The sequence below is a fragment of the Artemia franciscana genome, chromosome 14 (assembly GCF_032884065.1).
Source record: "Artemia franciscana chromosome 14, ASM3288406v1, whole genome shotgun sequence".
In the NCBI taxonomy this organism is placed as follows: domain Eukaryota; kingdom Metazoa; phylum Arthropoda; class Branchiopoda; order Anostraca; family Artemiidae; genus Artemia; species Artemia franciscana.
Genome location: NC_088876.1, coordinates 25,104,974 through 25,132,699, shown reverse-complemented (window position 1 = coordinate 25,132,699; position 27,726 = coordinate 25,104,974). Strand labels below are relative to the sequence as shown.

The 27,726-nt window shown below is 35.6% G+C and overlaps 1 protein-coding gene across 1 annotated transcript in view; it reads right to left on the bottom strand.

The window, feature by feature from the left end:
• The window catches only part of LOC136035493 (rab GTPase-activating protein 1-like), a 285,782-nt gene that overhangs the window by 92,617 nt on the left and 165,439 nt on the right, over positions 1 to 27,726 (bottom strand). Inside the window, exon 13 of the mRNA XM_065717324.1 lies at positions 21,625 to 21,799. Coding sequence (XP_065573396.1) covers positions 21,625 to 21,799 — 175 coding nt within the window. The remainder of the gene's footprint in view (positions 1 to 21,624; positions 21,800 to 27,726) is intronic.

Sequence of the window (27,726 nt, the reverse complement as noted above, 5' to 3'; positions counted from 1 at the left end):
AAAAACAAACTACATGAAAACTAATTTTAGTACGACTTGAATAAAAAAAAGCATTTTTTTGTTTAGAAGCAAAATTAAAACAAACGAATTTTTCTTATACACATGAAGGTTCATTACCCACTTTCTACTCTACCCCCCCCCCCGGTCATTGCGCTGAAATTTGATGGGCCTTGTTTAACCAGTTAGTGGTTCAAACTATGTTACCAATTATCTTCCAAATCATTTGAACAAGCAGCATTTAATTTTAAAGCAAACAGAAATAAATGATAAATTTCATTCTCGAAAAATTGTGATAAAAAAAGAAATGTTTTCATCCCATTATTCTTGGCTCAGAATATTACTCCATGAAACGTCCAGATGGAAAAGGATGGAAAAGTTTCAATGTAAGGAAAGGTGGTTGAAGGGGGTATCAGGCTTTTCAAATATAAGATAATGCCAGTTTGTTTCGAGTTTTAAAGCCATCCTTTACTTTTACCTGAAAAAAAACTAGTACAATATAAATCTCTCCTGAATAAGGACTCGTATAGGTGTCCTTTTTTTTGCACAGTAATACCAGGATTCTGTAAATAGAGGGGAATATGAGATCCGCTCCACAAAAATTCTTTACACAACAGCTCAGCTTGTTTTTACAAATATTATTAAAACTAGAATTTTGATGAGAATTCTCGACGAAATCCACCATTTCGGTTATAAAAAGGGTAGCTATCACGTTCTCAGCATCCACATTACACAACTAGAACAAATAGAGCCAAATAAGAGCTGAGGGGTAGACTCCAAGCCACACCATATTGAAGTGAATAACCCCTCGAGAGGCAAAATCTTGAAAGTTCAAAACTTGGATCTCAGAACGAATTTATGGCTTCAACGCTCTCTTCCCTCTCACCAAAAGTTTCATTGACCTCCCCTCTGATAGTAGGCACGTGTTTAAATATTACTTTTTTGAGCTTCTTAGCACACTCCCCCACAAAAATTTAAAGTCCTCTTTGCTCTCGAAGGGTTCCCTGGAAATTCCAAGCCAATCAGAAAGCCACAACCAAACATAGCCTACCCATTTGTTTACAGAAGTCTTTGTAGGTTACGCCTTTTCAGGAGATATATTTATTAGAACCACTTCTCTGAGCCAAGCAGCTATCTGAAAATATTCGTTCGATGTCATGGTGCTTGGGTACCATGGCATCACCATGGGAACACCAGGGAACAATGAAAGGCATACAGGGGGTTGGTTGCTCTCCAATCACTTTCGACACTTAAAAAAGACATAGAACCTTCAATTTCCGATTGAATGAGCTCCCTCCCAAGTTTCTAGGACTCTACTGTCCCCAGGGACTCTCGAAAGGGATGGGGAATAAAACAATAGAGACAAATCACTCTTTACTAGACAATAAAAATACAATATTGGCATTTTTGTAGAGAAGAAACGTCTGCTTCAGAGTTCTTCAACATGTTCAATTCCACGGCATAATTTTCACCACAATCATCAGCCTTTCCATGGGGGTGGATCCCCTCATGAAGGTTTAGAGCTTTTTTATAGATCTATTTCGTCAAAACAAAAAGGGAAAATTAGCCACAAAGCTTATCAAATTTGATTTCCCAATATCTTGTCATATAATCCGCATTCAAGCAGAACAAAAACGCAATAAAGTCTAATGGATGTTTTCAACAGGGCAATCAGGGTCACTTAGAGAACCCTTTTCAATCCTAAGTCTACTACGAAAGAATAGCACAAAAGTATCAAAGGAAGAGTAAACACGGTAAGACAATTTTTTTAATCCACGATAATATCCAAAATATAAGCAACTGCCTTCTCATTGAATTGAACTGGTTAGAAAAGAAAAAGAAATGCTATCAATAGCTCTAAAAATGAACTAAGAGTAATTGAAGGTTCTACAAACAAATAAATTAGTTTAAGGGCAATAAGCAAAACAACTGGTCCAGGTTTGTGCGAATGTCGTACCTTCTTATTCTTCGATGATTCTATTTCTGTCCTAAATGGAGATTTAGAGAGTGTATTCATTTCCACTTTGAAAAGTTTCAAAAAAAAACACTTTAAATATAAAAAAAAATTGACCAGAGAAAATGTGGCGAAAGAGGAAGCATAGAACATTTTTCAGTTTTACCATTAACTAGACTCACATTTCTACTAGATTTAAACAAAAAACAAGTTTTTTTAAATGAAAGTAAGGAGCGACATTAAAACTTAAAACGAACAGAAATTACTCCGTATATGAAAGGGGCTTTTCCTCCTCAACGCCCTGCTCTTTACGCTAAAGTTTGACTCTTTCTCTAAGCTCTACATTTTAAAACAGTACAAAAACTTTAGCGTAAAGAGCGGGACGTTGAGGAGGAAAAGCCCCTTTCATATACGGAGTAAATTCTGTTCGTTTTAATTTTTAATGTCGCTCATTACTTTCATTTAAAAAAAACTTGTTTTTGTTTTGTTTAATTTCTGGACGTTTTTGAATTAATGCAGTTTTTGATCTTGGCTCTTCGCGCATAAATAATTAAAACGAAATTTGCATATTAATTTTTTTTGGGCTAAATGGCTTTTCATGAAGAAGAAGAAGAATTAATTTTTGCCAAATTAAATAGTAGGAGTTTTTTGTAAATAATCAATGTGTAGGGAAGTATCCCTCACTTTTGAGAGCAAAAGTACCTTAAATGCTACTAGTGGAAGATCTTTTGAAGGAATCTCAAATAGGCGTTTTCTTCTCTAGTCTATTGGAATTGGTAGCCTATAAGAACATGGTTGAATAAAACATTTTGTGGTTAAACTGCAATTATTCAACTTGGGATTAATGATACAAGTTCAAAATAAACAATTTAAGTGCTGTTAAAACGCAGCTTGGCAATAATTCAAGTTGTAGAAAACAGTAATACCTGAAGATTTTGATTGGTTGAAAAAACAAACAATAACCAATTAATGTGAAGGAGAAAAAAGTGTTTATTGAATTTTGGTAAATGCAAAACAGTGAAGGGACTGTATGGTTGATATTCATACCACCTTTTAGGCTCTTTTATCTCCTTGAGATCTTGTGCTTTAAGAAATATTGCTTACTTGTATGTATGTGCTGTATATAGTGCCCTTATCTGCTTGTATTTTTGCCTCTCTTTTTACTTTACTGGGGTCTGTTCAATCGTATTTGTGCATTCACTTTTTTTTTCTCTCTGCAAAGTAAGCTTGTCACGTGAAAGACGTAATGGTTCCTGGTAGTCCTGGGAAGGGTGGAGGTTGTGGGGGAGTTAAAGGTGGACCCACTGTACCAAATTTGTTGGCTAAAGGTCATGATATGACAAAAACTACTGACACAAATGACAAGGGTAAGCTAGTCCCTCTATCAAAGACTTCTGCTGGATATCTAGGGCGTAGATTGGCTGTAGCTCTAGGAAATGACTATGGGAAAATACTCCCACGATTAGGTCCTGGAGGCTCTCTTGAAGTTGTTCCAAAAAATCTAGACATAGCTAATAAGATCTTAGGCATAAGGGATCTCACATTGAATAATATAGTGATCAAATTTGAAATGAAGCCAGCAAATATGCTTTACTCAAGCAGAAAAGGAGTACTATACATTCCCAGGGATTTAGCTACTCCTGAAGAACACTGTAAGGATATTCAGCAAGTAGAACAGGTTACAAAGGCAACTGTACTAAACCCTCATCCCACATCTAGAGATGGTAAGCCATACACTAGCTACACTATACATGTTGACTTCTCTCAAGAAATAGATTTTCCTACAATAATTCCTATATGGAGTGCCCTCACTGTGGTGAAACAGTTCATAGCAAAACCGTTGAGATGTTTCAAGTGCCAGAAATTTGGCCATAACTCTCTAAACTGTTGGGGTAAAGATACTTGTGGTATTTGTGGAGATAATCACCCCATGATAGCTTGCCATGAGATAAACAAAAACAGAAATGAACAAAAAGTAAGATGTGCAAACTGTAATGGACAGCACACTGCCCTCAGTAAAGAGTGCCAGGATAACAAGTTTAGAGCTGCAATACTGAAAACGTCAGTTACAAAAGGTATATCATTCAAAGATGCAGTTCAAGCTTTTACTGACACCAAAGGGAAGACTCTGCAAACACCACTACCAGCTTTAAACTTTGAAAATTTTCCAGTCCTTGTTCACCCTTCAATCCCACCAGAAGCAAAAATACAGGAACCAATTAACAAGGAAGTTGTCTTACTGAGAGAAAAAATAGACCAACTAACCACAGTAGCGTCATCATTATGCTCACTGATTGCTTCCAGTGTAAAGTTAAGCAAAAGCTCGAAGTCAGAGGTACAGAAGATCCTGTCTTCACTGAAGAAATCTGAATCCTTTGTTTCTGGAAATGAAACAGACTCAGAGGATGGTATGGACGAAGATAACTTTGTTCCAAAGAAAATTTTGTCCTCTCCAGGGAAAAAGGCAATAAATAAGAGTGTTCATAAACAAAAAATCCAAGAATGACTACGAGGGTAATCCAACTAAACATCAGGGGAATGGGAAAATCAAAGGTAGTAGAATTGAAAAACCTTCTAGTGAGGAGTAAGCTAGATATTGTACTGATTCAGGAAACTTTATTGAATGAACAGAAAACTTCCCCGAATTTTAAAGGCTATAGCATGGCTAGATGGGATAGAAAGACAGGACCAGGGGGAGGACTCATGACTTTATTTAAGGATAATATCCCGTTTAAAATAGTAGATGATTTTATCCCAGGAAAAAATGAAATTGGGATTATATCTATCAAGGAAGATGGAACGGACAACTGGATATCCGTTATCAACTATTATAACAGGACTGCAACTGACTTTGATTTTAAGCAGTTCAAAGATGCTTTTCAGAAATGTAAAGAGAGGAAAATAATTGCTGGTGACTTCAACCTTCACAACCCAATGTGGGACTCAACATCATCTCCAAATCATAATTCTAATTTACTGGCAGATTTTATTACTGATCCTCAAAATATGGTTTGTCTTATCACTCCAATAGATCTAGGTACTAGGCTAAACCCCTTAAATGGGAAGACTTCTACTATAGATTTAACAATTGCTTCTTTAGACCTTTCAGTTGACTTTGAGGTTGTTATACCGTCACACTTTGACTCTGATCATTTCCCAATAATGTCAATGCTTACTTTTTCTGCTTATAGACTTCAGTTAATGAAGTCTGTGAGTTGGAAGTTCCGCAAGGAGTCCTGGCCTGAATGGCAGAGAGAGGTAGACTCGGATCTGACGGATGTTGAACTACCTACCTCTGTTGAGGAGCTTAATGAGAAGTTAACTCAGGTTATGGTGAATGCTAGTGAAAGGGTATTTGGGTATGTAAAACTTAAAAGAAAATCTAGAAACTCTACACCAGAGTGAATTGCTGCATGCCAAAAAGCTTATAAGGAACGAAACACGGCAAGAAACAAGTTTAGAAGAAATCCTACAGTTACAAACAAAATTGAAATGAATGCAAAACAAGCCATCTTTAGGAAAATTGTTCCCCAAGAAATCAAGAATGGATGGAAGACTCTAATTGAGACAAAGTTTACGAAGACTACATCAATCAAAGAGTTGTGGAGGAACTGGAAAGTCTACACTGGACAAAGGTCTTCCCCAATATCTGGCATCATGATACACAACGGAACCACTGCCGCCACAACACCCGAGAAAATAAAACTTCTGAAAGAGTATCTAATTGCAAACATTCCTCCACAACTTTCTACTCAAAACCGACCCACTATGCAACCTACACAGGTCTTCCCTAAGAATGATATTGAACTTGTAGAACAGGATCTTGATACGATTATTAAAAAATTAAAACCAGGGGCTATGGGCCCAGACAGGATTCACAATGAGATGCTGTCCAACATGTCCCCCCTGCTTAAGGCTTCTGTCTTAACTTTGTTTAATAGGTCCATCAAGGAAGGTTATGTCCCATCGCTTTGGAAAAAAGCTGCAATAATACCAATCCTGAAACCCAAAAAGGACCCTACATCCCCAAAATCATATCGCCCAATTGCCTTGACTTCATGCCTCTGCAAGCTAATGGAGAGACTGATAAAAAAAAACAGTTCTACCAGAAATTGAGAAAGTAGTTCAGCCAGAACAACTAGGCTTTATGCCCCAACGCAGTACAATAGACTGTCTTGTGAGGCTTGAAAATCAAATAAAACAGGGATTCCGCTTAGGAAAAGAAATTCTAGCTGTTTTCCTTGATATGACTTCAGCATTTGACAGAGTGAATATCCCTACTCTAATGGCAAAACTAAAGAAGCTAAATATTAGCCCTCAAATCGTGGAATGGATTGGTAATTTCTTGACAGAGAGGAAAATAGAAATAACTTTAGAAAATCATTCGTCTGGCTTTTTTAGTACTCCAAATAATGTGGGTCTCCCCCAAGGAGGGGTACTAAGTCCTTTATTGTTTTTAGTGTATTGTCACGATATAAACTTAGATACGATACTGGGTTGTAAACTATACTTATATGCTGATGACATTGCAGTAGCTGCCTCCTCTCGAGATAGGGGATGCCTTAAGGCTTCAGTCCAAAAAGCCCTGTATTACTTAGAAAATTGGACAATGGAAAACTACATGTCATTTTCAACAGAGAAGTCAGTAAGTGTTCTTTTCTCAAGGAAAAATCGAACAAATGTTCAACCCCCCATTGTGTCTTTAGCAGGAGTGGACATCCAACATGCAGATAAATTTGGCTATCTAGGAGTCTTACTGGATTCAAACTTGCTATGGACTAGCCACATCGACTATCTTGTTGGTAACCTGATGAGTAGGGCAAACTTTCTCAATGCAATCTGCCTCTCTAAAAGAGGAGCCCCATATTCTTGTGTTTCAAAACTAATTGGAGCCACAATCACCAGCAAACTGGACTATGGTAGCATGTTCTATAGAGAAGCAACTAAGCACAACCTCCAGAAACTTGATTCAGCTTTTAATCAAGTTCTCCGACGAGCTCTAGGCTGCTTAAAAACCACCCCCATCCCAGCCCTCTACTGTGAGCTTTGCGTCACATCACTTCAGAGGAGAAGAAATAATCTTCAAGCCCGTTACTTTCTAAAAAAAATGGGATCAACAAATCATATTGTTTATAAAGAATGCATTGCTACATGGAATCAAGATCTCCAGTTTAGACCAAGGTTTTCCCCTACAGTCTATAAATATTCTTGTCTGATGAGTAATGCTGGCCTTCCAGGGCTAGTTCCAACCCCAAATATAGATGACCTTTCCTCACGTTTCAACCGAATAGGTAATGTAATTAATTTAGCTCTAGATAACAGAAATAAAGATTTAGGAACAATAATTTTAAAATTAGAGTGGTATAGGCTGACTCTGCAATGGACTGACTTTACTCACATATACACTGACGGATCTAAGTCGGAAATGGGTGCAGGATGCACTTTTGTAGTCCCGTCAGCTGGTACTTCTAGCGGATTTAAGCTACCTGACAAGCTTACTGTTTTTTTCTGCAGAAATGATTGCTATTTATCAAGCACTTCTTTATATTAAGTCAAACGGTATAGTTGGTAGCTTTTTGATTTGTTCTGATTCTCTATCTGTGTTAAATTACTTAGCTATGAAACAAAATGATGCCAAAGAAACTGCTGCACAAATTGAAAAAAATAGTTGATGACCTTCTAAAACATGGTTATGATCTACAACTTACATGGGTCCCAGCACATGCAGGTATTCCTGGGAACGAGTCAGCTGATAAAATGGCAAAATGGGCCTACAGAAATGGTGAATTGTTGGATGTAAACTTGTCCCTGAGTGAATATATTCAGAGTTATGAGGCCAAACCCGCAATTGATGAGAAAGCTGATTTCACAAGAAAGTCCACTAATACAATCTTGGATCTATATGATTTTAAGCCTCCTCCATTGGACTTAATTCACAGTGAGAGGAAAATTGCCAAAACAATATTTCGAATCAGATCTGGCCATGCTAAAGTGAATACTGTTCTCTTTAAATGGAATTTGGTTGACTCCCCAAATTGCAATGTATGTAATGTATATGAAGATGTCCGCCATGTTATAATGTCGTGTAAAAAGTATTATACCCAGCGTGAAATATTAAAAAGAAAAGTTCTAAAGCTCTTTGGTGCGTTTACTTTCCGTGCGGTGGTGGGTAATTCATCCGCCCCTCCATGGGCTCGTAGGGTATCTGTTTCTGCACTGGGTTGTTTTATTAGAACTTCAAGTTTATTTGATGTGCTTTAGCAGTCTTGGGTCATGTTGTATCAAGTCAAATGTTTATTAATGTATTCAATATATTGTATAAGTTTAATGTGTTTCCCACGAAATTTAATGTAAATTGTAATTTATGGCTGTAAATGCTTTAGAATTAATTAAGGTGGTCTGATGTAGGTGGCTATACTAGTGGAAAAAATGGTTTGCCACCAACAAAGAATCTGCAAATAACGATTCTAAGTGATTCACTAATCTGAAAGTTGTCATCGTTTCTTAAAAATTCTCCATACACATTGTCTGGACAAGATTGATACGAACGTGACGGAGCTGATTCATGCTCCAAAAACGTTGGAATCAACAACAATAACAACAACATGGCTTTTTCATAGTTTTAATCGGAAAAAAATATAAAAAATATACGTAACTTACGAATTAACTTACGTAGCGAACTTCTATATTCGTATTGTTTTTATTGCGTATATGAGGGGGCTCACCCCTCGTCGATAACTCGCTCTTTACACTAAAGCTTAAATTTTGTCCCAATTCCTTAAGAATGACCCCTGAATCACAAAGGCCGTAGAATAAATAGTTAAAATTACTAAAAATACTTTAACGTAAAGAGCGAGGTATTACGAGGAGGTAAACCCCTCATATGCGTAATAATTTCTTTTGCTGCTTTTAATGCTGCTCCTCACTTTCAGCAGAAAAAACTTTTCATATTTATTTTTTCATTGTTTTTTTAAATAATGCTAGAAAATCCTGCGCCCCCTCCATTGAAAGTCTCTTCCCCTTTGCGAAGTTCCTCCATGGAAATATCCTCCCACGTGAACCCCCCCCCTCCCTCGACTCTCCCCCCAAACCCAACAAAATTCCCCTGAAAACGTCTGTACACTTTCCAGTAACCATTACTATATGTAAACACAGGTCAAAGTTTGTAACTTCCAATCCCTCCCACGGGGACTGCGGGGGAGTAAGTCGTCCCCAAAGACATATTTATTAGGTTTCTCGGCTATTGTGAATAAAATGGCTATCTCAGAATTTTGACCCGGTGACTTTGGGGGAAAATGAGCGTGGGCGGGGGTCTAGGTGCCTTCCAATTTTTTGGTCACTTAAAAAGGGCACTAGAACTTTTAATTTCCGTTAGAATGGGCCCTTTCGCGACATTCTAGGACCACTGAGTCGATACGATCACCCCTGGAAAAAAACCCAAAAAAACAAAAAAACATATAAACCCGCATCCGTGAATGTCTTCTGGCAAAAAATGCGAAATTCCACATTTTTGTAGATAGGGGCTTGAAACTTCTATAATAAGGTTCTCTGATACGCTGAATCTGATGGTGTGATTTTCGTTAGGATCGTATGACTTTTAGGGGGTATTTCCCCCTATTTTCTAAAATGAGGCAAATTTTATATTTAAAATCAGCATTAAAATACGATTTTTTTGATGTAACTATTGGCATCAACATTCCATTTTTTAGAGTTTTGGTTACTGTTGAGCCGAGTTGCTCCTTACTACAGTTCGTTACCACGAACTGTTTGATTAAGTTTCAAAGGCAGTAAATTTGGAAAAATATTAATGTGGTAGCCTACATATTAGGAAGTGTGATAGACCGCCATTTTTTTCGTTTTCCTTGTGTAAGAAATGAGCATGCATTAATTTAAAAAAAATATCTACTGAAAATAAAGAGCAAATTTTACACTTAAAATGAGCAACAATTTTAAAGCTGCTTGATAAAATATTGTTTTTTTTTTACAGAGGCAGAAGAACTGGTCCAGGTTTTGGACAAAAATTCATGTTCAATCTTCAACTTCGGATATAGAAACGGTGAACGAGTAAAAAAAACAAGACCCTTACGATAGAAGAGGTATACGAGGCAGAAGGTTCAAAAATTTTATGACTTGTTCTATATTTTATTTTGGCTTTCATTTTTTTATGAGCAGTGTCGTCTCCCCCTTCCTCCCAAAATAACTCCTCCTTACCACCTTGCCCTGATATCAGGAGAAAATTTAACATAAAACGCATCCAAAATCCCAACAAATAACAAGTACTAAGATAATGTACGCTTTAATATACAATTTTTTTAAATTTATTTTGCTCGTCATTTTAACATTTTACCTTGGTTTATTTTTATTTTTACTTTTTACGCTGAAGTAATACTTTCCCCTCTACTGAAATGGAACAGAAAAGGATAGTACGAGAATCACAAGATTTCCATATTTAAATTTAGCATATTAGTTACTGTCTTTAAAAGAGCTGAATTACTAAAAAAAAAAAAAAAAAAAAAAAAAAAAAAAAACAAAAAAACACTACTTATCATTCGCTCAATATGCTCTAAATCAAAAGTAGTATACAAAAATTCCTTAGGTTTGATTTGAAGTCTTTATCCTCTATCGTCACCCATCTCATAAATTAATAAGGTTATATACATAGTTAGTTCCATGCTTAATAAAACCTACAAACTATAGCAATTTGTTTAAAGATTCACTGCGTTTTTACGGATATTAAATAAAAAAAAATTAACTGCCAGTAAGGAGCGACATTAAAACTTAAGACGAACAGAAATGGTTCCGTATATGAAAGGGCTTGTCACCTCCTCAACGCCTCGCTCTTTACGCTAAAGTTTTTTTATTGTTTTAAAAAGTAGAGTTGTGACAGAGTCAACAATGGTAAAAGTTTGTAACTTGCAGTTCCTCCCCCGGGTACTGTGGGGGATGAAGTCGTCCCCAAAGACATAATTATTAGGTTTCCGATTAATTTGAACAGAATGGAAATCTCAAAATTTCGATCCGGTGACTTTGGGGAAAAAATGTGCGTGGAAGGGGGCCTAGGTGCCCTCCAATTTTAAACAAATTAAAAAGGCACTAGAACTTTTAGTTTCCGTTATCATGAGCCCTCTTGTGACTTTCACATCCGTGATCAATCTTTTGGCAAAAAATGCAAAATTCCACATTTTTGTAAATAGGGGCTTGAAACTTCTATGGTAGGGTTCTCTGACACGCTGAACTTGATGGCGTGACTTTCTAAAATAAGGCAAATTTTCTCAGGGTTGTAACTTTTGACGGGTAAGACTAAACTTGACGAAACTTATATATTTAAAATCAGCATTAAAATGCTTTTCATTTGATGTAACTATCGTTATAAAAATTCAATTTTTAGAGTTTTGGTTACTATTGAGCCGGGTCGCTCCTTACTACAGTTCGTTACCACGAACTGTTTGATAACCGGTGCTGAGATTCTGCAATAGGAGAAGGTAGTTATCCTATATATATATATATATATATATATATATATATATATATATATATATATATATATATATATATATATATATATATATATATATATATATATATATATATATATATATATATATATATATATATATATATATATATATATATATATATATATATATATATATATATATATATATATATATATATATATATATATATATATATATATATATATATATATATATATATATATATATATATATATATATATATATATATATATATATATATATATATATATATATATATATATATATATATATATATATATATATATATATATATATATATATATATATATATATATATATATATATATATATATATATATATATATATATATATATATATATATATATATATATATTTATATATATATTGGGTTTAATCAAATTGCATGCATCTTCTTTAATCTATCACTGATTTCCCTTTCTGTTTATTCCGAGCCAGAATTAGCTTTTTTCTTCCCTGAATTAGCAACAACTTGAAGAAAAGATTTTCAGAATTGTTCTATGTCAGTTCATCAAAAAGCGTTTGTTCAAAGTGATTCCCACAATTATGTATTCAGCAAAACAATGTACAGCTGTTAAAAATCAAAAGCCGTTGCATTCGAATTACCGTTTGAGGGGGGGGAGGGTGCTAGATAGCCGGTATAACTCAAGGTCTCTTTCTAGCAAATAAAGACCGTATACTGGCAAACTGGATTACTAAATTTGCAGCTGTATATGTTTTCCTACATGGCCAAGAACTACAATTAATGTCTTTTTTTGCAACCGTTTGTTTCATCTTCAAAGTTTTATTTCTTTGATTTGAGGTGCTTCCATAAAGGCTCTGCTGGCTTTATCCTTATTTGAGATCAAGCACCTCACTAGCACTTAAAAGTCAATTAAGGAAAAACTCATTTTGCATTCAAACGCATAAAAAAGCACCAAGCCAAATGGCACGGTACAAGAGGCAAATAGGAATTTATTTCTTTGATTTGAGGTGCTTCCATAAAGGCTCTGCTAGACTTTATCTTTGTTTGAAATCAAACACCTCACTAGCACTTAGAAGTCAATTAAAACAGAAGAACAGGAGAACGTAAAATAGAAAAAAGCCGTTATTAATAACAGGCTTGACTAAAAACATTAATTTTTACTTTTTTCCGAGACTTTTGTTTGAGACAACATAGATACAGTCATCTCATATTGATCATCCTAAGTATTTATTATTTAGGTATAATTTAACTAGATCTGGATTTATTAATTAAACAGGTAATTATAATTAGATATTCCTGATCTAGATTTTTAAATGTTTGGAGAGATACGGGTTTTATTTTTCAAAAAAATGTTTTGTTTTATTTCATATACTTAAACGACAAAATGTATTGTTTTTGGGAGAAGTTCGAAGTCAGAGAGGCGAGTGTGATTTCAAACTATTAATACTGGAATTTCCTCCATAAAAAGAATAGATATATTAAGATGTTTACGTATTTATACAGATTCAACTTTATCGCTTAAAGCACAAATCAGTAGACTCGTGGCAACAGTGTCCAGGAATCTCGGTTGTTTGCATCGATTGAAGTTTCTGTTTCCGTACCATATCAAGCACTTTATATTTTTCATGAAATGTATGTTATTTTCAATATTGCCCGGGCGTCTGGATGTTGACTTTCCCTTCGCATTTACGAGGACTCCAAATTGTCCAAAATAAATCAAAAAGAATCCTGGACCATTTTTTGTCACACCCTAGGGATTATCTGAAACTAAAATATCTTATTTACTTCTGGGTATTCTTGATTTGCAACAAATTTTCACCTTAATTTGGGCTTATGGTTTTTAAAAATCAAACGTAGTGATAATTTTTTCCATAGCATGAAACTTCTGGTTGAAAACAAACGTAGCCATTTATCAACAGTAAGGAATAAGTATCTTTTTCCAATTTTAAAAAAAATGAGAGATCTAGACTAAGTCTGAGATATAAACTTCGACAGATTGACAACTTCAATTTGATATATCAAGTAAATCACCATCACTCTTAAAAAGAAATTAAAACAGATAGCTCTTTTCACCTAAAGTAGCAGGGTTTAAATACATTATTGAGTTATTTATAATTTGTTTTGTAAATCCCTTCCCGATCTCCATGAGTCATTGTTTTCTTTGGTTTTTTGTCTTCCTTTTTTGTTTTATTCTTCCCTTCTCTTTCTTTCTTTTTTCTTCTTCCTTCCTTTCTTTCTTCGTCTGTGCTCAGTGAGATTTATTGAACTGAGTGCCCTTCTTAAGCGACCGAAAAATTGGAGGGCACCTAGGCCCCCTCCCACGCTCATTTTTTCCCAAAGTCACCGGGTCAAAATTCTGAGATAGTCATTTTATTCAACATAGTCGAAAAACTTAATAACTAGGGCTTTAGGGATGACTTACTCCCCCACAGTCCCCGTGGGAGGTGCTGCAAGTTACAAACTTTGACCAGTGTTTACACATAGTAATGGTTATTGAGAAGTGTACAGACGTTTTCAGGGGGATTTTTTTCGGTTGGGGGAACGGGTTGAGGGGAGAGGGTTATGTGGAGAAACTTTTCATGGGGGAAGAGAATTTCCATGAAGGCGGAGCAAGATTTTCTAGCATTTGAAAAAATAAATAAATATGAAAAAGTTTTTTCAACTTAAAGTAAAAAGCAGCAATAAAACTTAAAACGAACAGAAATTATTACGCATATAAGGGATCCACCTCCTCCTAATACCTCGCTGAAATTGGGGCAAAATTTAAGCTTTAGTGTAGAGTCAAACTTTAGCGTAAAGAGCGGGACGTTGAGGAAGGAACAGTCCCTTTCATATACGGAGTAATTTCTGTCCATTTTAAGTATTAATGTTGCATATACAACATTAATACTTAATAGTCCTTTGTACTAATGGTGCGTATAGCGTTTTTGGTTAATATTGTCAGGTCAAGTGAAACAGAGGGAAGTTTATTTCAAAACTTCCCACTTGGCTTAAGCATAAAAGTCATTTCCATTGAAAAATCACTATCTTACCAACACTTAAGTAGCAATTACAATGGAAGAAACATTATTGTTAGGATCTTTCAATTTAAGAATATCTTAGATATTGTATCATATATATATATATATATATATATATATATATATATATATATATATATATATATATATATATATATATATTGCAATCTAAATCCCTTAGTATTAAGGACTTTAACAGACCATTATAGGCCACGGACCATAAGAACCTAAAGGACCATTACTATTAAGGACTTCAACTTTAAGTATACAGTTCTCTTAAATTTAGTGTTATTTAGATGGTCTTATTCCCCGGGTCTTAAGGACTTTAACAGACCATTATGGACCGCGGACCATAAGAACCTAAAAGACCATTGCTATTAAGGACTTCAACTTTAAGTATAAAGTTACCTTAAATTTCGTATCATTTAGATGGTCATATTTCCTGGGTCGTAAGGACTTTAAAAGACCATTATGGACCGCGGAACATAAGAACTTAAATGACCATTACCAATAAGGACTTCAACTTTAAGTACACAGTTAACTTAAATTTTGTGTCCTTTAGATGGTTTTATTCCCAGGGTCTTAAGAACTTTAACAGATCATTATGGATCGCGGACCATAAGAACCTAAAAGACCATTACCAATAAGGACTTCAACTTAAAGTACACAGTTATCTTAAATTTCGTGTCATTTAGATGGTCCTATACCCCGAGTCATGAGGACTTTAACAGACCATCATGGACCGCGGACCATAAGAACCTAAATAACCATTACTAGTAAGGACTTCAATTTTAAGTATACAGTTCTCTTAAATTCTATCTCATTTAGATGGTCTTATTCCCCGGATTTTAAAGACTTTTACAGACCATTATGGATGGCAGACAACAAGAACCTAAAAGACCATTACCATTAAGGACCTCAACTTTAAGTATACAGTTATCTTAAATTTCGTGTCATTTAGATGGTCATATACCCCGGGCCTTGAGGACTTTAACAGACCATTATGGACTGCGGACCATAAGAACCTAAATGATCATTACTAGTAAGGACTTCAATTTTAAGTATACAGTTCTCTTAAATTTAGCGTCATTTAGATGGTCTTATTCCCCAGGTCTTAATGACTTTAACAGACCATTATGGATCACGGACCATAAGAACCTAAAGGAACATTACTATTAAGGACTTCAACTTTAAGCATACAGTTCTCTTAAATTTAGTGTCATTTAGATGGTCTTATTCCCCAGGTCTTAAGGACTTTAACAGACCATTATGGACCGCGGACCATAAGAACCTAAAAGACCATTACCATGAACGACTTCAACTTTAAGCATACAGTTCTCTTAAATTTCGTGTCATTTACATGGTCATATTCCCCGGGTCTTAAGGACTTTAACAGACCATTATGGACCACGGACCATAAGAACCTAAAGGACCATTACTATTAAGGACTTCAACTTTAAGCATACAATTCTCTTAAATTTCGTGTCATTTAGATGGTCTTATTTCCCGGGTCCTAAGGACTTAGAGAGACCATTATGGACCACAAACCATAAAAAACTAAAAGGCCATTACCATGAAGGACTTCAACTTAAAGTATAGAGTTATCTTAAATTTCGTGTCATTAAGATAGTCATATTCCCCCAGTCTTAAGGACTGTAATAGATCATTATCGACTGCGGACCACAAGAACCTAAAGGATCATTACTATCAAGGACCTCAAGTTTCAGTATACATTTATCTTAAATTTCGTGTCATTTAGATGGTCTTATTCCCCAGGTCTTAAGGACTTTAACATACCATTATGGACCAATGACCATAAGAGCCTATAAGAACATTACCTTTAAAGACTTCAGTCAAGTATACAATTCTCTTAAATATTGTGTAATTTAGATGGCCTTATTCCCCGGGTCTTCAGGACTTTAACGGACCATTATGGACTATAAGGATTTAAAAACCATTACTATTGAAGATTTTAACTTTAAGTAGGCCTATACATTTCTCTTTAATTTTGCGTCATATTTGCACAAATGGTTTTATTTCCTGGGTCTTAAGAACTTTACCAGACCATTACCCACTACGGACCATAGGATTAAAGAACCATTACTATTAAGGATTTTAACTCTAAGCATACATTTATCTTTAATTTTGTGTCCTAGTTATATAGGGTCTTATTCCCCAGGTCTTACACCCCAAGCTGGATTTACTTCACGAAACCTAGGGGAGGTTAGTTGTTCTTGGGAGAGTGTTAACCTCAAAGATTGAACAGCATAATGACATGTGAGATAGAGATAGGATAATTTATATTTATGAAAGACTATCAGAGGCTCTATTAGACCCGAATTCATTTTTATGTCACAAAAAAAAGAAAAAACAAAACATAAGTAACCAAACCCGTAGACAAATGTTAAAATCTAATTAAAAGAGGTCTAGACCATAAGAATGGTGCCAATAAATAAAAAAAAAAATTATAACGTACAAAAATGTATCCAAAATTTAATAAAGTAAACATTACGCAATCAACAGCAAAACTAAAAAAATGAAGGAAGGGGGTGGCAGACGGATGGGTATTTCATCATCATCATCATTTTATTTGTAACCCATCACAAAAAACTGGGCAGAAAAAGACAGAAAAAGACAGAGTAAAAATCAAGAAAAACAAAACAGAAACAACAGAAATAAAAACATAGGTTGACAACTACAAACAAGGGACAAACAGAAATGACCAAAGATGGGAAGACTTCTGACAATCAGTAGAAATCACGAATACGCTTGTCAATAACCCCGGCTGGGTTTACCAATTGATACTTTCTTTGCAGAAAAGAATAACTTGTCCAAGCTGGAAGTTCCATTAAATACTTTGCAAATTTAAAATAAAGGTGATGAACTTGTTTTCTCTTACCATAATTAACAAAAGACCAAACATCAGCAAAGGCAAGTAGGTGAGGAACTGTTAGGCTATTATATGACTGATAACGGTGAACTTTACTCAGGTACGAAACGTTTGAAGCCAGGGATGCATACGCAGCCCGGATCTTACCAGCATAATTTTTCACTGCCAGGTTTAAAGTTTCTTTCAGATTTGCTCCAATAGGCATACCCAGGTAAGTAAGACTGTTAGCAAAAGGAACCTCAGAGCCGGATAGACTTATTGAATATTTATTCCCTTTATAGTTGAAAGGTAGAACAACTGTTTTATCAGTATTAAAGCTAAAACCAAAGTGTTCATTGTGTTCATACTCTAGTTGGAGAAGCTCAAACGTCTATGATTAATTGTTTCAAATTATAAATTCAAAAACCTATCCTTGGAAAGTGCAGGAAAGGTCCAGTAAGTCTTCCACAAACGTAACTAACTAGAGATCAACCTCTTTGAAGATAAATGTACAGCTCAACTTATCCTGAGCACCTGTAACACAACTGTTAACCAAATCTGGAGAAGTCAAAGCTCCTTGACATACACCTTTCAGGATGTAACACTTTAATTATAAACGAAATCACAAACGGTGAACAAAAAAAAATTGTCAAACTCGCGTTACAACAGAATTATAAGCATGACACAGGTCAAAAGAGAAACGATTCGAAACAATTGATAGCTAGAAAAAGAGGCTTGTGTCAAAAACTAAAATAAAAGGATAACTCAAAGCTTAAAAATACGAATAAAGTTAAGGCACAAACTGCGTCAAAAAGAAGCTACAAAAGGAAAGAGAATGCCAATATAAACAGGTACAAAAATTATTGTAGCAATTCACGATCAAAAAAAACAGCCCCCTGTTTGATTCGGGATGAATATTAACAATCATTGATCAAGCGGATGAAACTCTTTCCGAACCCTTCGGTCACAGCAGGGATCGGTTAGCAAATTGGAACAGCTCAAAAGGGTAAGCTAGGGGGACTGGGGGGGGATGAAAATCAGGGGGAAATGACACAATTCTATATATTGGAAATGGCGGATTTAGTAAGACGCAAGCAAATAATATCGCTTCTTTTTTTGTAACGTAGTAATACAATCATATCTAGGCATTTACAATATAACAAAAAAATAATGAAACGAAATTAAATACAATAACAGTATAATTTACGTAGTAGTTAAAATCTTACCTATTATTATAATTTGGTTCCATTTCAATTATAAATGGAATGGGAGCCCAATACAAACAGAATCCGATTTCATGTAAATGGAATCGTAAATTACAATTTCGAAACAGATATTATTTTTTTTCGGAGCTTTTCGATTCTGATACTTATTATTTTTAGACGTTTAATACCATGAAAAGTACGCAAGAAGACATGCAATTTTCTATATCTAAAAATGAACCGTACACTAAGAAATAAAAGATTACCCAATGAACCTTTTTGAGGATGCCCGTCCTGTGTTAATACAGGAAAAATAAAGCTTCGTACCATAGCTTCGTGCACACAGAATTTATTTAAGAAGTTCTCTAATAATGTGTTGATCTTACAAACAATAACCTAGAATAGTTATAACATATATACAAAGGTGGTACGTGAGCGCACCCACTTATTACCCGCGAGCTATATGTGTTGCACCACAGCTGTGACACATGGATCACAGGTTGACCTTACAAATAATTAAATAAAAAAAAACAAGTTTTTTGAAATGAAAGTAAGGAGCGACACTAAAACTTAAAACGAACAGAAATTACTCCGTATATGAAAGGGGCTTTTCCTCCTCGACACCTCGCTCCTTGCGCTAAAGTTTGATTCTTTCTCGCAACTCTACTTTTTAAAACAATAAAAAACATTAGCATAAAGAGCGGGGTGTCGAGGAGGAAAAGCCCCTTTCATATACGGAGTAATTTCTGTTCGTTTTAAGTTTTAATGTCGCTCCTTACTTTCATTTCAAAAAACTTGTTTTTTTATTTAAATTCTGAAAGTTTTTGAATTAATGCATGTCTGATTTTGGCTCTCCGTACATAAATTATTTAAATGAAATTTGCATATTAATTCTTTTTTTTGGCTAAATGGCTTTCTCTTAGTTTTGATCAGACGATTTTGAGAAATAAGGGGTGGGGAAGGAGGCCTTGTTGCCCTCCAATTTTTCGGTTACTGAAAAAGGCAACTAGAACTTTTAATTTTTAACGAAGGTTTTTATTAGTAAAAAATATACGTAACTTAAGAATTAACTTACATAGCAAACTTTTATATTCTTATATTTTTATTATATACATGAGGGGGTTTGTCCCCTCGTTAATACCTCGCTCTTCACACTAAATCTTAAGTTTTGTCCCAATTCTTTAAGAAGACCCCTGAATCAGAAAGGCCGTAGATTAAATAGTTAAAATTACTAAAAATAATTTAGCATAAAGAGCGAAGTATTTATTTCCTCATAAATACCTCGCTCTTTATGCTAAAGTATTTTTAGAACCCCTCATATGCGTAATAATCTCTGTTCGTTTTAAGTTTTAATGCTTCTCTTTACTTTCAATTGAAAAAACTTTTTCATGTTTATATTTTCATTGTTTTTTTTTTTAAATAGTAATGCTAGAAAATCCTGCGCCCTTTTCATTGAATTTCTCTTCCCCCATGAAATATTCCTCCAAGGAAAGGTCCTCCATATAGCCCCTTCCCCTGAACCCCACACCCAAACCAAAAAAATCCCCCTGATAATGTCGGTACACTTCCCAATAACCATTACTAGATGTAAACATTGGTCAAAGTTTGTAACTTGCAAAACCCTCCCCCAGGGACTGTGGGGGGGGGGGGGTAAGTCATCCCCAAAGACATAGTTCTTATGGTTTTCGACTATGCGGAACAAAATGGCTATCTCAAAATCTTGATGCGTTGACTTTGGGAAAAAAATGAGCGTGGGAGGGGGCCTAGGTGCCCTCCAATTTTTTTGGTCACTTAAAAAGGGCACTAGAACTTTTCATTTCCATTAGAATGAGCCCTCTTGCAACACTCTAAGACCACTTGGTCGATACGATGACCCCTGGGAAAAAAACAAAAAAAAAACAAAACAAAAAAAGAAACAAACAAACACGCACCCGTGATTTGTCTTCTGGTAAAAAATACGAAATCCCACATTTTTGTAGATTGGACCTTGAAATTTTTTTCTATACGGTTCTCTGATACTCTGAATGCGATGGTGTGATTTTCGTTAAGACCCTATTACTTTTAGGGGGTGTTTCCCCCTATTTTCCAAAATAAGGTAAATATTCTGAGGATCGTAACTTTTGATGACAAAAGACTAAATTTGATGAAGCTTATATATTTAAAATCAGCGTAAAAATCCGATTCTTTTGATATATCTTTTAGCATCGAAATTCCGTTTTTTAGAGTTTCGTTTACTATTGAGCCGGGTCGCTCCTTACTACAGTTCGTTACCACGAACTGTTTGATAACCTAGAATACTCGTAACATGTATACAAAGCAGGTACGGGAGCGCACCCATTTAATACCCGTGAGCTATAGTTACATGCGTTGCACCACAGCTGTGACCCAAGGGTCACATGTCTAGTTCTCACTTTCCTCTGAAATTATGAAAACATGAGAGACATTGTTTTGTTTTAGACCAACGATGCGAAAAAAAGAACAAGTCACCTAGGATAGCAAGTGACACAATATCGTAAGCTGCTTCATACTTAAAATAAATGAATTTCTTGACACACGAAAAAGCATGAAGCCGATAAATTTGTCCGTTTTTTCAGCGTAAAGAGTACGCATTACGTACGTATCGATCTTACAATCACACAGTATTACATTCCACTACAGCCCATAACAAGTTTCAGACGAAAGCACAGCTTAGATACCAATATACAGTTATGGAAACTCGATTTATTTTTGGGACACAGTGCGCGGTAGCGATGCAAGCGGCTGGAGAGAGGAAACTGAAATTGGTATCTAATTGGTAACAGGGAACTGGTATTGGTATCCAAGCTATGTATGCAACAAAACAAAATTGCGTTCCCACCTATGGTGTTGTAGTAGGATCTACGCGTCGGAGCGTGGGCTTAGAGGAGGCGCCAAGTTCAGAGCTCTGTACCAAAAGCTTCTCATGGGGAAGATAGGAGTTTTCATAACTGTAATGGTATCTAAGCTGTGGACGAAAGGAAGATTTCCACCCCCTACCCCTCAAGGCACGTACCAAATGTTTAACTAGGGCGACTATTAATAATAAACGGGCACATTACCTTTGTATTCATAAAACTCTTTCTCGTAGCGTCCGAGCTTTTTCACTTTGATACCCGAAGCAACTCTCATCAGATGCCTTGCCGATTCTTCAGATCGAAATCTTTTAGGGAGTTGGACTCGAAAGTACTTCAAAATATTTTCAAACGAAAGTTGAAGAAGATCCTTCTTGGAAACCTAAAGAGGGGATAAAAGAAATAACAGATTAGACAAATTTGATTCGTTCATCCATTATACTTAACAGAGGGAAGGTTAATGATTAAATTCAAAGCGCTCTTAGGCCTTTAACCCGTTGGTAAGTCCATCGTAAATCACAAATTAGAAAAAAAATCTCTTTCTAGTCATTTCTTTGGTGTGTTATTAAGAAGGAAATTTTTGAAAATGCAAGAGAGAAAATTGTCACGTTCCGTTGCAATTTGGTTAATACGGGCACTGGATTACAACGAAATCAGAAATGAAGGTTTTTGTAAAGCGAATAAAATAAAATATGAAAGACCAAATTTGGATAGCTTTTTGAGAGACATTAATTAGGAGAGATTTTGGATTACTTCCTTACTTACTTAAAGCTCTTGCTCGGGAGCGACGACAGCGGAGAGAGAGCCAGACGTCAGCGCCGCTAGTCGTCTCCAGTGGCCTGTTTTGGCGAAGATAGGAGCTTCGCTGGGGTCAATGCCCCACACTGTGAGTCGATCACGGACGATATCTGCCCATCTCAAACGTGGTCCACCTCTGGGGCGTTTCCAGTCGTTTGCAGTAGAATCGAAGTCTAAGGACAGGAAGTCCGAAGTCGGACAGGTGTTTCAGCGGGTAGGCGAAGTAAATGACCGTACCAACGCAGCGAGCGGGGCTCAAGCTGTTCAGACAGGGGTAATAATTAAAAGGACAGTAGGAAATACGTGTTCCGCACCCTGTCGAGCCACTTAACATGTTCGATTTGGCAGAGATACTTTGTCTGGACAGAGTCTACCTTCATTATCTGCGACTGAGTCAAAGGCCAAATCTCTGACGAGTACGGTACTGCACATGTTCAATTCAACATTGAATTGAACATTAAAGATCAAGTGAAAAACTATATATCAAAAAGGGTTCCAATTTAGGAGTCACAGAAATGCAAGACTTCCTATGCATTTATTATTCCTGTTCCACATAAATACACTTCTGCACACAGCAAAAATTTTACGCTGTAAATTTTAGTGTATTTTTTATTTTCAGGAAAAAAAAATCTCGCACGTTGATAACTGAAGAACAAACCATCAGAGTAGCTCTGAAAGGATTATGCAAAATTGTTGAAAATATATGTTTTATGGCATACTGGCTATATATCAAACAGTTCGTGGTAACGAAATGTAGTAAGGAGCGACCCGGCTCAATAGTAACCGAAACTCTAAAAAATGGAATTTTGAAACCAATAGTTACATCGAAAGAATCGCATTTTAATGCTGATTTTAAATATACAAGTTTCATTAAGATTAGTTATACCCATCAAAAGTTACGAGCCTGAGAAAATTTGCCTCATTTTAAAAAATAGGGGAAAACACCCCCTAAAAGTCGTACAATCTTAAAGAAAATCACACCATCAGATTCAGCGTATCAGATAACCTTATTGTAGAAGTTTCAAGCTAATATCTACAAAAATGTGGAATTTCGCATTTTTTGCCAGAAGACAAATCATGGATGCGTGTTTATTTGTTTGTTTTTTTGTTGTTTTTTCCCAGGGGTGATCATATCGACTGAATGGTCCTAGAATGTCGCGAAAGGGCTCATTCTAATGGAAATTAAAAGTTCTAGTGCCCTTTTTAAGTAACCAAAAAAATTGGAGGGCACCTAGAAAACTTCTGAGATAGCCATTTTATTCACCATAGTCGAAAAAACCTAATAACTATGTCTTTAGGGACGACTTACTCCCCCGTAGTCTCAGTGGGAGGGGCTGTAAGTTACAAACTTTGACCTGTGTTTACATATAGTAATGGTTACTGGGAAGTGTACAGGCGTTTTCAGGGGGCTTTTTGGGTTTAGGGGGAGAGTTGGGGGGTTACGTGGAAGGATATTTCCATGGAGAAACTTTTCATGGGGAAGATAATTTCAATGAAGGGGGAGCAGGATTTTCTAGCATAATTTGAAAAAGCAATGGAAAAATAAATATGAAGTTTTTTCTACTGAAAGTAAGGAGCAGCATTAAAACTTAAAACGAATAAAAATTATTACGCATATGAGGGGTTTACCTCTAATAACTAATAACATTCTAATAACTATGTTTTTAGGGACAACTTACTCCCCCCGCAGTGCCAGTGGGAGGGGCTGCAAGTTACAAACTTTGACCTGTGTTTACATATAGTAATGGTTACTGGGAAAAGTATAGGCGTTTTCAGGGAGATTTTTTGGGTTTAGGGGGGAGAGTTGAGGGGGGCGGGGGTTACGTGGGAAGATATTTCCATGGAGAAACTTCTCATGGGGGAAGATAATTTCAATGAAGGGGGCGCAAGATTTTCTAGCATAATTTGAAAAAGCAATGGAAAAATAAATATGAAAAGTTTTTTTTTCTACTGAAAGTAAGGAGCAGCATTAAAACTTAAAACGAATAAAAATTATTATGCATATTAGGGGTTTACCTCCTCGTTATACCTCACTCTTTACGCTAACGTATATTTAGTAATTTCAACTATTTATTCTACGGCCTTTGTGATTCAGAGGTCATTCTTAAGGAATTGGGACAAAATCTAAGCTTTAGTGTAAAGAGCAAGGTATCGACGAGGGTTGAACCCCCCTCATATACGCAATAAAACCACACGAATATAGAAGGTCGTTACGTAAGTTAATTCGTAAGTTACGTATATTTTATACCAATGAAAACGTTTGTAAAAAATTAAAAGTTCTAGTTGCTTTTCAAAGTAATCAAAAACTTGGAGGGCAACTAGGCCTCCTCCCTCGCTCCTTTTTTCTCAAATCTTCCGATTAATTACAATTAATGAATATACAAATTTCCTTTTAATTATTTATGTGCGGAGAGCCAAGATCAAAACATGCATTAATTTAAAAACGCCCAGAAATTAAATTAAAAAAATCAAGTTTTTTGAAATGAAAGTAAGGAGCAACATTAAAACTTAAAACGAACAGAAATTACTCCGTATATGAAAGGGGCTTTTCCTCCTCGACGCCCCGCTCTTTACGATAAAGTTTCTTACTGTTTTAAAAATAGAGTTAAGAGAAAGAGTCAAACTTTAGCGTAAAGAGCGAAGCGTCGAGGAGGAAAAGCCCCTTTCATATACGGAGTAATTTCTGTTCGTTTTAAGTTTTAATGTTGCTCCTTACTTTCATTTAAAAAAAACTTGTTTTTTTTTACTTAATGACCAATTGAAATCGGAGACGAAAAGAACAAACAAAGAAACTATTCCCTTTGTTGTTTAGTCCTCTTGTTTCTTCTTTTTTCTTTCATATATTAGATGATCATCTAGTGAACCTAATGCTACGAAGATGTGGATCAGTTCTGAGAGTTGAAGGTAAAAAAAAAAGGGTAAAGGATACGGCATTAGACTTTACAGTCCCTACCGGCGGTGCTGATCTCCATTTCTTGGCCCTTCAGATCGGAAGTGCAATGGGAGGGGTGGGTGGGTAGGTAGATAGGTAAGCAGGCAAATTTTTATTTAAAACCTTTGTATCATATACATATCAATTAGTCACAAAAAGGCCGTTCTGGCCTGTAATAGCAACTACATTCATGCTACTTTAATCATCAATGATACTAACTCATTAAATACACACAAAAAAGAAGAAGAAGAAGAAAAAAGTGTATATATAAACATATACACACATTCACAAACACACATACAAATATAATATATATATATACATATATATATATATATATATATATATATATATATATATATATATATATATATATATATATATATATATATATATATATATATATATATATATATATATATATATATATATATACATACAAATATACATACATTACTCGATGATTTGTAATTGATGATTTTAGCATATATAGCCTATATATATATATATATATATATATATATATATATATATATATATATATATATATATATATATATATATATACTATCATATATATACCCCAACACCTAGTTGGTGGGGGCGCTTCGCGCAAACCCCCCCAAGCCCCCCCGCGCGCGTAAGTCGTTACGCGCCATATTTGTTATGCGCCATTGTAGTTGTGTCCCTGTGTCCCACCTGTGAATATAGATAGACATATATATATATATATTTTTTTAACTACGTAAAACTTGCGAATATACAACATTCTTGGCTGTCCCATTGTCTGTGCATACAAATAGATTGTCAGGTTTACCGACTCATGAACATGCAACATATAATTGTCCATGGGAAAAACAATCTGTATTCAGATCTATACCTCATTATTCTAATGATTGCCCTTGAGCTTTGTTGATGGTGATTGCTAATCGAACATTCCCTGTGTCTCCATCGTCATTTATATACCCCCCTGTGCCCCCCGGCGTCCCCGTTGTAGTTGTTTCCCTGTGTTCCGGTCATCATTTGTGTCCCTGTGTCCCAGTCTGTAATTTCTCTTTGAGTGTCGCGGTCGTCATTTATATTCCCTGTGTCCTGGTGTCCCAGTCGTCATTTGTGTTCCGGTGTCCCGGTCTGTAATTTCTCTTTGAGTGTCCTGGTCGTCGTTTATATTCCCTGTGTCCCGGTCGTCATTTGTGTCCCGGTGCTTTGTTGATGGTGATTGCTAATCGAACATTCCTAGTGTCCCGGTCGCTTTCTCTTTGAGTGTCCCAGTTGTCATTTATATTCCCTATGTCCCGGTGTCCCGGTCTGTAATTTCGTCAGTCTACAAACATGACGTCAGTCGAAACACAAACATGACGTCACTCGACAGACACTCAGACAACTTATTTTTACATATATATAGATATACATACACATATACATACATAAATACATATACATATACACATACACATACATACACATACACATACAAATATACATACACCACTCTCATTCAATACGCTTCCCTTCACCATCCTGATCATTTATCATTCAAAAAATGCATTTTTAACCGTTGCTTAAGCTGTGGGAGACTCTCTGACTCCCTTATATAGTCTGGGAATGCATTCCAAATTGTCGTGCCCATGTGTCTTGCCACATGCCCCGATCGCGTTGTATTCCAATATCCTGTGCTTTCGCACACCCTTCCTGTTTACCTTCCCCAGATTTCTCCAGGTACCAATTTAGAGCTGGGTCGACTCTGGCTAAGCTTACAGAGTCACGCCACTGACCCCCGTCCCAAACTGAACAATTGGGTAAACTGGGATTCGAACCCGCGTCCTCTCAGACAAAGGATCCTAAATCCAGCGCACCGATCCACTCAATCCACCTTGATATATATCCAAATAAGGATTTCTTTAAAAACTTTTTACACGGCGTACAGGACAACGGCAAGAAGAACTGCATTTATTTTGCTTTTCAATAACCAAATATCCTACAATTAAATTTCATTAGTTTTAGCTGTTTCAATTCAAGGAAATTTTTACAAGATAAGGTTATAAATTTATTTTTCAAGTCTGGGTGGTACATACATGCAGAAATTAGTTTAGCCACTTAAGAAATTAAACACTTCGACGAGAGGAAATAAATAAAAAAAATTATTAATAATACACTATTTTATTTATAGAAGAAGCAAAATAAAGCTTCTTGGTCATTTGGTGACTGCGTCTCGTCATGTTGTATGTCTTCAACTGTCAAGGGTTATACAAAAGGCCGGGTTGAATCTGCATCCCCCAAAAGGGATAACCAGGACACTAAACCTTGCTTCCCATAAAGTTTAGTTTAGATCCCACCACTATTTCTTGTAAGATCTTAATGATAAGAACTTAAAGGTTCATCTCCTCCGATTTTCATTATCAGAGATACATCATTGTCTGGGCACTGATAGAATAAGGCCCTTAAAATACATTCCTTACTATAGAAATTATTGCATAAGACCCTATGGCTACCCTAAACTTGAAAATGAATTTGTTTAGCATGATTTTCAAAATCAGCAAAACTTGCTTGAAGTTAAACTCCTGATGGGAAAAAATGTA